Here is a 12,920-nt window from a genome sequence, read left to right as displayed (position 1 = left end):
CATTGTGAGATGGCACAGAGCTGCTCAAGAAGGATTAATAACCTGCATGGTAATTTCTGAATGCGTGTGTGTTCTACCCAAAGAAATAGTTGAGCTGAGCATTTGTTTTTCTACTCCACTGTGGATGTTAAAAAATACACAGTGAGGAATCTCTCATACACAAGTTGCGAGTCTGCGCTGCTTATATCCACTGCAGCTGTAGTGCCGTCTCACAAAGCCTCATCTTCAAAAGTTACGTTTTATTGGAATGTTTTCTGACAGCCCCAGAGCGTTCTGCAGCTTTGCTTTCTGCAAGAGACAGTTCTAGTCTCACGAATGGAGCTGAGCTTCAGCAGTAGATTCCCTTCCTTTGTCAGTTTGCTGCTGAACTCCTTTAGGTCATCTCCATTGTAGTGTGGTGATGAACTCCCTCCCCACTCAGGAGAGAGCTCCAATTAAGTTAGGAGTCTGGGTGAGTTTCTGGTCAGCTCTCATTAGGCAGCCGTGAATTTTAATGGGGCAGGGGTGATGTTCTGGAAAGAGCTGCATCTGAGCGCCCTGTTTGCCTGTGTCTGTGCAAACACCTGACCTGCATGCACGCAGGAGAGCCAACGGCATGTAGCCAATAAGGCAGTGAGCTGTGTGGCAGTCTGCAAATACCTGACATCCATGAGCAGGCAGGAGCAAACCAGTGGCAGTGATGTGCATCCACTGGAAAATCTGACCCTTCTCTTCCCTGCATGCTCCACTGTTTGGCTAGATTTGTCTGCCCCAGTGTTTCTCTTCGCTGCCTGAGCAGCAAGTAATGATCTTTGTACAAAAAACTCGGGGTGTGTTTTTAGAGAGCAGAAATCTTTTAAGTGCCAAATCTCTGTCTGGAAGCTCACATGGCTGTTTCTCTTAAGCACCATATGGTGAACAACGAGGAAGAATGTTAATCTGCAGTGGTACTAAGGCTGAATTCCTACTTCAAGGCAGCATGTGTCCTCCACTGGGGAGACAAACTGTACAGAGCAGCAGCAGCACTTAAGTTGCTGTGTGTTGAGCCATCTGCATGGTGGTGCTGGGTCTTGCAGGCTGACAGACAGGCAGAAGAAAACATTTTTCTTTGCCTGATGTATCATTCTAAAACTATTGGAGATGCAGCTAACTTGAGAAGTTAAGCACAACTGTCTCTGTCTCTCGACTACTTCTCTTCTCTCAACTGCTCTGCCAGTCTGTCCCTGCTGGCTCTGGGCCTCCTTCTTACCTCTCCTGCTTATTACTTGGAGAATGACTAAGTGGGTCTGGGCAAGATTTCTTCACTGTGGTACATAAACACTTGTGAAGATAATACCTTTGATTGCGTGAAGAACCGTACTTGATGGCAGTTCTTCCTTTCCTTCTTACCTTTCACATACATTTTTCATTAACCAAGGTAACTTGTTCAGGCACACACTGCACAAAACTGGGAGACTTGCAGAGCAGTCTGCAGAGGGCAGCTAAAGCAGATCAACCAAATCTGGTTTCCACTGCAAGCCTCAATGATTCCCTTCCAGGCCAGGGAGGTAGTTCAAGAGCAGACCTTGTTAGTCTGAAGAGAGAGTTCCTTTTAGCAGAGTTTCCATTTCCTATCCAATAAAGCACTTTCTACTGTAATTCCTTGTGAAGGCTTCTGGGAAACAAGAGCATAAAACAGAGAGCTGAGAAAAGAAAAATCTGAATATTGTGACATCTCTCCTGAGATAAATGACAGGAAAGAGACAGCTGACAAGTGTGGCCTATTCAGGCAAGCTAAATTGTACCTTGTCAAGTGATTCCTCTTGTCTGGCTGCAGATAGTTCCTCATGGAAGGGCTGCTCGCATCCTTTGTCAGCCTTCAAGGGCCCTGTGTGCTGCCTTCATCAGGCAAAGTAACTGGTCTGACTCTGCTTTTAAGGACAGTTCACGAGATGCTATAGTTGTGGAAAATGGCCAATCTTCGGTGGGAGGTCAGGCAGGACAAGGAGGTACATGACCAGGGTCCCATATTAATTCAAATTTCCTTCATGAACAGGGAAGGCTGTTATTCTGGAGTATGAAGCCGATGTGCACAGATGGCCCATCAGATTTAGCACATAGATTTGAGGCTGGACGAGAGAGACTGAGATCTGCTGAGTTGGAAAAGAGAGATGCATATGTGCTTGCAATTAATTGGATATAGATATTCTGTAACACTTGAGTGTTATCCTACAGCATGTCTTGGCCTCTGGCTGTGTCACAAGCTGATGGCTGATGTGTTTTTTCTTTCAGAGACCATTAATGAGTTGACTTTTGGTGCTGGGGTCAGTTACATCAGCTTGACGCACACACCCGGTTCGGCTCCAGGCAAGTTATCTCTGTGATCCTAACTTGAACGAGGTAAGAAACCCAAATGATCAAATCTGTGGCATTTTTAATATGTGCAAATGTATGCATTATTTGCAGAGAAGAAAGAGGCCGAGGACCAGCCAGGAGAGATTATCTGTTTGACATCACCAGAGAAACCGTAAGTTCAACCCAGGTCTGAAACAGCAACCAGAGTGAGAAAGATTGTTTAAAATAAATGGTCTCTGTGCTTCCTTCCAGACCATCCCTGCCACGGGAGTGGAAAGTAGAGTCTCCAGCAAGGAGGAAAAGCAGTCAGCGTGTCCCTCTGAGACGGTCCCAGCGGAGAACTCCTCTGAAACCAGACAACTGATCCTTTCAATGAACTTTTGTACAGAATCTTCATCATGTTGTCTGAAATCTGTCCCTCTCCTCTGTAATTATAAATCACTGTGGACAGGTGTCCTGCCTGTCCTATTTTTCTATTTTTTTATGTGAAACTCTCTAGAGTTTGGACATGCAGCAAAGCTGGCACTAATATGTGTATTATAAGCTGCTGCTGCTTCTGACAAAGCTCGCTGAAGTACTAGAAAGCTCCAATACAAAGGGAGCTTGCTATTCACTCACAGGATGTATAATTTGTCCATTTGGAAAAGTAAGAGCGTAATGTTGCTATGAGCTTTGCAATAAATGCGTTTATCACAGCTTGCAGGGAAGTGAGTGGCTCAGCTTATTCACTTGATCCCTCATTGTCCCTCTTGGTGATATACTAGAATTGCTTTAATTTGAACAAAGGTAGAGCAGCTTGTTACTGCCACACCCCTAAATCTGGTAATTGCATGCTACATCACCTCTTATTTGTTGTGCAAACTCCTGTGTGTATGAACAGCCTTAATGTTCTTTTATATGGAATATTTCCATTCTTGAACTGTACTATTTCCAATTATTAAAATTTTATGAAAATAAATGGTTACGGAATTAATTCCACCCACAACTTCTCCCCTCTTCTTGATCTGACAAAGATTTTTTTTTTCCTATATAATTCTACAGCCTCAAAGTCTCTTCTACTACGTCACTGGTATCTTAGGCACTGTTCAATTACCATTGGACCCAGCAGCTTTTAAATATAGACACTTCTTTGACAGAAAGCAGGATAGGAGTAACTTAGTAAAATTAAGGTTGGTAAGTCATATACATAGCTTTGTGCTCTGCCTGGAGAACTTATTATGAAAGTACTGTGTCTGACCATTTCTGTGTCTCTGATACCATGTGAACCTAGCTGAAGTTTTCCAGTTGTTAACTTTTATTACAGAGCTCTCGCCTGGGGTTTCATTGTAACTTGAAAATGGAATCTGTTTTATTCATGCTGATCTGTTTTATTCAAGCACAGACCCCACAACAGGAGTAGGCTTTTCTGCACAAGTGGAAACAGGCTAAGCATATTCTTGTCACAGCCCTTCCAGAGACACTTACCTTCTGCACTGGAATCTCATTCTTTGCCCTCACTTTCCCTATTCTGTTTTGAAGATCAGAGAAACCTTCGAGTGAGGTTAAACTTTATTCTCAAACTCAAAACCTGGGAACAGGAGACATGGAATGGCTTTGGCTTAAACAATGGTTGGTTATTGGCCACATCTATTTATTTTGTTCTTTTTCTCCTGCCCTAAAATATTATTTGACCACTTCTCAAGGTAAATTGGAGTTCAAGTAGGTTTATTACGTACTGCGTACTTTCTAGCTTTTGTTCTGGCCTCAGGCAACAGTGAGATAAGCCCCATGAGCTTGAATCTGTCTTCTGTAGAGAAGAACCAAGGATAGATGATTGTTCAAGAATAAACATAAGCAGTAACATGCTGTTACTGTTACCAGGACTTGCTATTGGACTTTCTATAACCTACAGCCCAATATAAGTGAGTGCTCTGACAGAAAACACCTTCCCTTCGTTCACAGAACTGAAAACAGATGCCTGCAATATTATGACTGTTTAAGAAAAAAAAAATCAAAAAACCCCACAAGAATGCTTTATAGCTTGGTATTTATGTAAAACATTCTTGGCAAAGTTAAACGTAATACATTAGTACAAACCTGAATATTATTCACAATGATACAATGAGTTCCATCAATCAGATCTCATGAGCTGTACTGGGGGATCATCTCCCCTTCTCTCGTTAGAGATGCCACTGTCACATTTTAGAACTGAAAACTAAGTCTTGATTCGTAGCTTGCAGGCTTTTCACGTGAAGGCTGCCTTTGGCTCACGGTGAGGCTGTAGATTGTGCTCCCATAGGGCCCAGAGATAACCTGATTCAAACCTTCTCTTTCTCTCCCTTACTATAGGTATCCTAAAAGCAGCACAGGAAAGGAGTAGTGGATATACAGAAGGTGCAAAGGAATGTTACACTCACTACTGTCACAATGATTAGAGGCAGCATGCAGCCTGTGAACAGTACTGTGGGGCTTGGTTGATGAGCGTGTCTTAAGAAGGTAACCAAAATGTAGTAGCAAAGTAGCAGTGGTAATGTCCCAGTTAAGTAAAGAACAGATGGGTATTGCTGCCCATCCTTATTTCTAGTTTTGCTAGCCAAAGGAAAGGGATAACACTGGCAAAAGGCAAAACAAATGCAGCAATGGCATGTCCAGCGAGGCCCCTAGGAAACAAAGCAGATTAATGCAGAACACTAAAAAATAACACTGACAGTCCAAATCGTCAAGTATTCAAAATACTGTATACATGAAAAGTTAAGACAACTCAATTCATATTGGAAATACAAGAACACTAAATTATGCTACATTAAAAAAAAAAATCTTAAACCACAGCACAGTTCTAGTGTTGCATCCACATCTTGCAGTTTTACATTACCCAATGCTTTTCAACATTATCAACAAAAATGTTTCTTGGAAACACGTGTTTCCATGTATTCTCTTTAAAGCCAAGAGAACTAGATTTGTTGTCTTTTTTTTTTTTAACCCTCTAGAGACAAGTTGCAACTGACATTACAAAAGTGCTTTTGTATTGACCTTTTGCTTTCCTAACTCCAGAAACAGTTGCCTTGGCTATGCAAGCTAAACCTGTAAAGTTGCCGTAGCTGTCACACCGTGTTAGTGCTTTAGGGATCTTGCAGAAGGGTAGCACACATTAAAGTCACTCCGTCACCTTATTGGAACTGCATCCAAAAAGCCATTCCTGGATATTTCTTGCAACAACAAAAACAAAGTGTTGGTCACTGGCAAGAAAAGTAAGTTTAATATATAAAAAAGTTGATAGGTCCTGCCATAAATTTACAAAAACTATCCCTGAGTGACTCTGTCCTGTGTCTTGTAAGACCTCATGTGACAAGGAAATTGCAGAGGCTAGTTTAAGAGGAAAGAGATGCTGTTCCACCTGCAGTTTTGTATTACGTGCTGCCGTAATACTGATATGCTCTGACAGTGCCATACTATAGCAACGTTTGAGCTCCTCTCTGTAGCTTAAAAAGTAAAAAAATAGCTACGTTACTTAAACACTGCTGGCATCATGTATTTACACTTTAAATAGAAACGTTACCTTTTCTGAAGTAATCAAAATATATCTTTGCAAAAAATTTAGAATGTGGGATTTTACAAAATAAACGCAGAAGGTAAAAAAAGCTTGAAGACATCTCAGTACCTTTTCTGGGAAGCTTGGCCCATGAAAGTATTTGGCTTTAATTTTCCTGAAAGGGATGTCTCAGCACTAGGTTCTCTGCCTCCACTGTAAGCCTCTTTAGGACACCAGAAGACGCAAGAGGCAAGCCTGCATTGCGCAGATTAGAGTTAGGGGTTACCTGCGTGCAGTGAGCTTTCTGTGAAGCAGTGAACAGAAGCAGTCCTTCTGGCCTGACGCTGCCTGTTTCTGGTTAAATGGAGCAACGAGAATTCAGTAAGTTGACAATAGGACTGGGAACATTAGTTTGCTGTATCGCTGTCTGTTCCTGTTGACTAATCAGATACCTATTCTGCACCTGAGCAGTCGGAGTCAAAAGCACAAGACAATCACAAATGTGTAAAAGTCACCAGCCAGGCCTGGGCAACAAACTACCGAGAGGAAGACTCCCCCTTGCATGGGTAAATCTTATTCTTTGAAGTCCTTCTATTGCCATGTCAGCACCTTTTTTTCCTACTAGTAATTTGCACTAGTAATGTCTACTACACGTTTACGTAACGCTACTCCCCTGGGTGGTTCCCATGTTGTGGCTGTGTCCCTGCAGCACAAAGAGAAGGCAATTCCACAAACTTCCACAGCACAGTCTCTTGGGAAGTATTAAAACTCTTCCTTACTCCAAGGACAGGTTTAGGTGATCTCGTTGGTATCTCCAGAGGCCGGGGAGACATGAGTTGGGCAGTGAGGAGTTACTTTAAACTTTGGCAAAGAAAAAAAAGATATACAGATAGCTAGCTATCAAGTTCTTGTGTGTTCCAAACTCTTCCAAGCGCACTTAATTCATCTTTTGCTCTCACTTCGAGTTCCTGGAGGAGGTATTTTCACACTTGCTTTTGCTGGTTTGCAGTATTCTTTTGGCATCTTATATGACAAATGAAGATTTGTGTCTGAAGTCACCCTGCAACGAAACAGTTCTGGTTGTAGGATGGCGCTAGTGGCTTTCCAGGCACCCCTTTGTTCCTGCTGCCCCCAGCTGTAACATGCATCTGAAATGCAGATCCCCTCTGTGTAATTTGGAGCATTCTGCCCAGCTGGTAAGGAGAGGGGGGCAGCGATCATAGCAGGCTGGTGGTCTCCCTCTCCTGCTCTCCTCCTCCAATACCAAGCCATGGCAGGGCACTTTCTCATTCCCTCTTCAGTATCTCTGCTAAGAGGGAGAGGCTTTTTCTCATCTTAAGCTTAGTGATCTATTCAAATCCCAAAATGCAAATTATCTTGCAAAAGCATCGCGGCCTGCCTACTTAATCCAATGAAACTCATCCTAAGGGGGTCAAGCCATAAGATAACAGACAGCAGAGCTGCATTTGATTGCTCTTGGCATCAGTCACTTAAGGCAACTTAAACTGTTCAACATTTCTAAGGAAATGACTCAGCCTTTACCCTTCTGTTTTCTCTCTGTTCTACATTCTTGCTTCTCAGTGGTGATCACTCTAAGAAAGTCTACAGGCCCTAAAAAAGCTTGTAGCCCTCTGCCCACCCTCTTCCTCTCCTCAACAGAGATGTTAAATGCAAATCGTTTATTACCTCATCATCTGTCCGGATATAGTTAACACCATCAGGTTTTGCTGGAGTCTTGTAGCTAAAATAAAGGGAAAAAAAAAATCTTACTTCTGGGACAAGGAGCCTGCAGAATTTTGAAGAGGAGGGACTGAGAAAGAAGAAAATGAGGAAAAGCAGTCCAGTGAAAAGAAAACAGAGAAACCTAGCTCATTGCTCAAATGCCAGGTCTGTACATATTGCATCATTTATCATCACTGGGATTTTCTCAAAATTCCCCGTCAGCACAAGGTAAGAAGATTGCTGCATGTTTCCACAATACCAAGCTGTATCTGCAAAAACTGCAAAGATTAACTGATACTTGTCTGGTCTCCCCTACTTTGGTCCCTGTGCACTACCTTTCTGTGTGCCTCTTGTATTGTTTCTTGTGGCAATTACAAAGTCAATTTTAAGCCTTCGCTGCCAGATGCCTTCAGCATTTTGCTTAGTTATAAGGCAGCACTACTTGTTTGCAGTCCCCTAGGAATCCAGAAATTGCATAGGACTGTGAGGTCCAGTGTAAGCCAACCCTCAGCTGCATTTAAATGGAGTATTTGGAGCTTTTTCTGGGGAACTTTTTTTCATCTACAGGATTTCTACTGAAAAGCAGCATTTAACATGGAATAAATCTATTTGATGAGAATCTTGGTTTTCCATATATTATCTCTTCTACAAGTTCTGTAAGGATATCAAGGCTCATTTCTGATCCGCGAAGAAATTGTCACCTTAAATGCTAATGCTGTTGTTTTTAACGTCCTAATGTGCATTCTGAAGTGCTTGTTTTTAATCCCAAATTTAGGTTCCAAGTCACAACTAGTGAGATTTCCTGCAGGCAGCCTACTCTTCTGCATATATTTTCTATGCATGTCCTGATGCTTTAAACTAATTGTGCAGCAAGCTCTGCTCATTAAGCTGTAGACCTCTTATGCTGACAGCACATAACCCATTGGACAAGCACCTGTAGGCTGCTCCCCCCTTCCAAAGCAAGGTATGAAGACATGAGAGCACAGCTCTAACTCCTCTGTCTGGTCTTGGTAGCAAGCACAAAAGGAGCTGTACCAAAAAATTTTCCCTTCGTCAAATAAACCTTCAGTTTATGGTGGGGAATTGGATACTTCAAGAGCTGGGCTGGCCTGTACTCTTTGGTGGGGAACTAGGAACAAATATGTCCAGGTCAGGCACTGAAATATATTTTAGCCACTGATTTCTAGCCCCCTTCAGACCAATTCATGCTAGTTGTGGGTGTAGGGACTTGCACGAGAATCCCAGCTTACCTTTCCCCACTCTCTTTACTGTTTGCAAAGTAACCCCTTCTGTAGGCACAGCAGATACCAAGAGTGATGAGCACCAAAACTGCTATGACCACCAGGACTCCACCAATTATCCCACCAATATTGAGGTCATCTAAAAAGAGAGAAACCATAATGCAGTATTTTTTTAAAGACAGCAATATTCTAGCTTTAAATACAATAAAATAACATCTCTTGAATATGCTAAGCAAACTGCAATAATTCATAAGAATCTAGGGAGTCCCTAATGCAGCTCCAATCAGGAAGGATTCAAGAGTCCATCCAGAGCACAGCTCCTCTTCTGGCCAAGCAAAAGAGGGAAAATTCACAAATCTTCCTTGTCTTGTCTTGTGTCTACCAGGTCCAGTCACGTGCCATTCACTGTTTGCTTGTCTGAACCTAAAACTTGTTCATGAATCTGAACAATGTTTTAATGTTTCCCTGAATTTGTAGATTTTTCTCTGGATGTGCCTTGTTCATTTAAAAGGGATGCTTCAACAGAGGACTGACTGGACCATCGTTAGGAAACTGAAGTTCCTAATACAAGTAACACCAACTTTGTTCTTCTACAAATTTAGAAAAGTAACAAAAATCCCCTCTACAGTTATTGAGTATCCTTAAAGATCATCTGTGTTCTTTCTTTGATAGTTTGGATATCCGTGTACCTGTTATCTAGATATTACAATACTTTTGGAACCTCTCTGTGTTGTACAGAGTGGGTTATCAGCAGTACGGCCTGCGTAAAGCACAGCAAGGGTACCTGTTGACTCAGAATAAGCAGCTTTTAGAGATGCTGCCTTCTGAGACTTTGCAGTTTTACTCTCTGCTTTCCTCCTTTAGTGCTGCTCAGCTTTGAAAACACTTCAGAAACCTCATCCTGATTCCTTCCTGGAAAAGTTAGCTGTGTTAGGGGCTACGAGAAAGGTGAAATGACTTCATGCTCTAGGATGTCCCTCTTCTTCCCCCTTAGTGATGAGGTTTGTGTATGGTGATTTATTAATCGACAATGCCAAGAAATATGCAGGGCCACTCACAGACTTCCATCTCCTGCTCCTCGCATTTGGCAAAACCCGCATCGTTTGTTGCTATGCAGGAGTAACGGCCTGTGTCGCCTTTGTGCACAGCGTGGAAAACCTGGTGAGGAGGAAAGGGGAAAGGCACCGTGAGGGTTATTTTAACATGTTAGAAAGCAGGACTAGATTTGATTCAGGGATTCACAAGGAAAAGATAATTGTAGGGAATTCTGAGGCCTGACAGGAGCATGAGGAGCAGTTCTGACCGCACAGTTCTCCATTTGCCAGGCTTCGTGATGGGCCATGAGACATTTTCCTCCCTCTTCGTAAAAAGGCAAGTGGTAGCAGCAGTGATCGATATCAAACAGCTAGGGTAATATCTTCATCTATCATATTAATCTTCCTTTTCCCAAATCACCCACATCCTAGAACAGTTCTCCAAATTATACCCTCCTGGAAAGCCACACAATGACTTTTTTCTTTCAGAAGCAACCCTAGAAAGAACCTGTCCAGCAACACAAGTCTCAGTCATATCCATCAGGGCATTACCAGAGTGCCTGTGGTGGGGTTCAAGCTGTAGGACGAATTCTGGAATTTGCTGTTTGTCTTTGTGTCTGGTGACAAAGGTTCGCTGTTGCGATACCAGCTGTAAGTAGACTTTGGGTAACCCTCGTTCTCGTGGCAGTGGAGGGAGGCTGTCTTACCAACGGGTACAGCTTTAGGCACTACGCATCTGGGAGTCACAGGCTTCACTGCAGGAGACACAAACCATGTGAACATTACTGCTGAGTAAAACTAAATAATTTCTGACATGCTTTCTAAGATGGCTGGGCTACAGAGGCATCAAAACTTTCAGCTATTTCCAGTTTTAAGCAACAAGTTCCAAAGTCTGTTGAATGACACTTTTTCAACTCTGGAAAGACTCACGGCTTCTGTTAGCTAGCAGCACTTGTAAAAGTATCTGGACGTGCAGCAATACCTTGGACTGTGAGCTGGATATTTATTTCATCTATGGTTTTGGTATCAGAAGGTGCTGCCACTTCACAGCGGTACGTGGCAGTGTCCATCCGGGTGGTGTTTTTAATCACCAGCGATGTCCGGCTCAGAATTTCTGCACGAGTTGCAAAGTCTCCTGATACAGAGGAAAGAGAGATAAAATTCAAGATAGTCACACAAACTAACTTCAGGCGTCTGAGTGAAGTGGTTGGTCTTGGACTCTTTCTGGAGTCCAGAGAACCACTTGAAAGGAACTTGATGCTCTAAAGTTAAGAGCCTTCCCCTCTGCAGTGACCACAAAGGAGAACTGCTGCTCACCATGTAAGAGGATGAACTAGCAGGCACCACCCCAAATCTCCAAAACTGTGGCAAAATTGGATTTCGAGTCAGCCTCAGGCCTTGTCTCCCTTGTGAGATTCACTCAGCTATGGTTCTTGGTCCCATTTAAAGTGGCTGTGATCTTGGAATAATTCCTGGTGGAGTCAAGCCTTACTGGCAGCCCCATGTTTGAGTTTCACTGCCTGTTCCTAACTGCACGTTCCCAGAAAAAAGCACCCTGCGACCTCAGCAGTAAGCACTGGCAGCTCAGCACAGACTCCTTTGGAAGCCCAGGTGGGGCTCTCAGATTTCAGAGGACAGACAGACGAGGTTGGTGTCTGGTCCTGAGAGCCCAGGCACCCAGTGACCACACAAGCACCGGGACCACCAGGTGCTGGAGAAAGGAAGCTGCAGCATTTGCTTTCTTAATCATTTCCTACCTAGGATCTCACTCCAGCTCTCTGGCTCGGTACTGAAAACTGTCAATAATGACCTGCCAGAGGGCAAATAACATCCTGCTCTTTCTCTCCACCTTGTACTTCTACTGCTGAACTCTAGTTCAGTAGAAGAAAGCAGCAAGGCAGCCTTTTCCTGAGTTGTTTGTTCTCAGTTGTACTGAGGCTGGTTTTGTACTGAGGCTGGTTTTGGAAGCCTAAGAGAACAATGCGTCGTCATACCCTGCATTTTATTGTCAAAAAATACGTAAGAGGTTTCGCCATTTCGGATTTTCTTCCACTCGATTCTGGGATCTGCCGTTACGGTGGATTTAATGATGCAGGACAGCTCAACACCTAGAAAGAGAAATAAAGGAAATAATACAGATTAATAGGAAGCAGCTGTATTTTTGCTCTGCTTTAAGCAGCCTCACACTCTGTTTTATTAGGAGACGCTGCCCACAAAGCAAAAGCCTTCTCTTTCATGTGCCTCACAAACAGAAACACCGCTGGGTTCCAGGAGCTATTGGGGAAGATGGATTTTGGCCAGCAAAAATAATAGCCGTACAGATATCAGCTATGGAGAGAAATGAACACACTGTTCTCTTCGGGCTCTGATGTATGGCAAACAAGACCTTATGACAGGGTGAGTCCATGGCGCTGTCTTGCTGTTAATCAGAGCATACAGCGTGAGTCAGGACTGCAGAATCTCCTTGGGTGGTGTCTGGTGATGTACCGACAACACGCTGTCCTCCCAAGTGACCTGGGGACCATGATGCCTGTGGATAAATCCTGCACATCCAGCCCCTTCTGAGGGAGGCATCATCATCTCCATCTCTACACAAGAAGGCAGCACAGCAGGGTTGGTGCTGGCTCACCCAGGATCACGTTGCAGGCTGTATTAGGGCCAAGGTAAAATAGACATTTCCCGAAGCCCTTTTCAGTGTATTAATTGCAAAGCGGCTGCCTTCCCTCCATTTGGGATCCAGTTCAAAAAAGCACTTAGGCAGATACTTTGCAATGCCAATGGCTTTCAGGGGGCTTCAACAAACCCTTCCAATCAAGCGTTTTGAAAACAGAGAGCGAGACAGACATATTCTTAAGCCCTTTGCTGAATCTCAAGCTCTCAGCAGTTCTGCCTTGCCCAAGAAACCCAGATAACCATGAGCACCAAGCAAAGGTTTTCTCAATTGTTTGGACTGATACAAAGCTCCAGGCAGAGGGCAGTGCAGCAGTGGTGTCAGGCAGCCAGCGGGCCCCCACGGCACTCACTCTGGAATTCCTGCACCACGGGCTTGGTGTTGCTGGATGTCAGCTCCACGGCCAAGAGTCTGCAGCCTGCAAAAACAAA

The 12,920-nt window shown here is 43.6% G+C and overlaps 2 protein-coding genes across 2 annotated transcripts in view; one reads left to right on the top strand and one right to left on the bottom strand.

The window, feature by feature from the left end:
- The window catches only part of NCAPD3 (non-SMC condensin II complex subunit D3), a 30,240-nt gene extending 25,380 nt beyond the window's left edge, over window positions 1-4,860 (top strand). The window contains exons 33-35 of the mRNA XM_084495976.1: window positions 2,251-2,325; window positions 2,425-2,485; window positions 2,566-4,860. Coding sequence (XP_084352102.1) covers window positions 2,251-2,325; window positions 2,425-2,485; window positions 2,566-2,677 — 248 coding nt within the window. The 3' untranslated portion in view covers window positions 2,678-4,860. The remainder of the gene's footprint in view (window positions 1-2,250; window positions 2,326-2,424; window positions 2,486-2,565) is intronic.
- Window positions 4,323-12,920, bottom strand: part of JAM3 (junctional adhesion molecule 3) — a 33,296-nt gene continuing 24,698 nt past the window's right edge. The window contains exons 2-9 of the mRNA XM_084495977.1: window positions 12,842-12,907; window positions 11,813-11,926; window positions 10,801-10,953; window positions 10,371-10,573; window positions 9,843-9,942; window positions 8,794-8,923; window positions 7,508-7,562; window positions 4,323-6,881 (exon numbers count right to left, since the gene is read on the bottom strand). Coding sequence (XP_084352103.1) covers window positions 6,846-6,881; window positions 7,508-7,562; window positions 8,794-8,923; window positions 9,843-9,942; window positions 10,371-10,573; window positions 10,801-10,953; window positions 11,813-11,926; window positions 12,842-12,907 — 857 coding nt within the window. The 3' untranslated portion in view covers window positions 4,323-6,845. The remainder of the gene's footprint in view (window positions 6,882-7,507; window positions 7,563-8,793; window positions 8,924-9,842; window positions 9,943-10,370; window positions 10,574-10,800; window positions 10,954-11,812; window positions 11,927-12,841; window positions 12,908-12,920) is intronic.

The sequence above is a fragment of the Aythya ferina genome (genome assembly GCF_964211825.1).
Source record: "Aythya ferina genome assembly, chromosome: 22".
In the NCBI taxonomy this organism is placed as follows: Eukaryota; Metazoa; Chordata; class Aves; order Anseriformes; family Anatidae; genus Aythya; species Aythya ferina.
The sequence above is the reverse complement of the archived record's forward strand: the minus strand, read 5'-3'. Positions and strand labels throughout refer to the sequence as shown.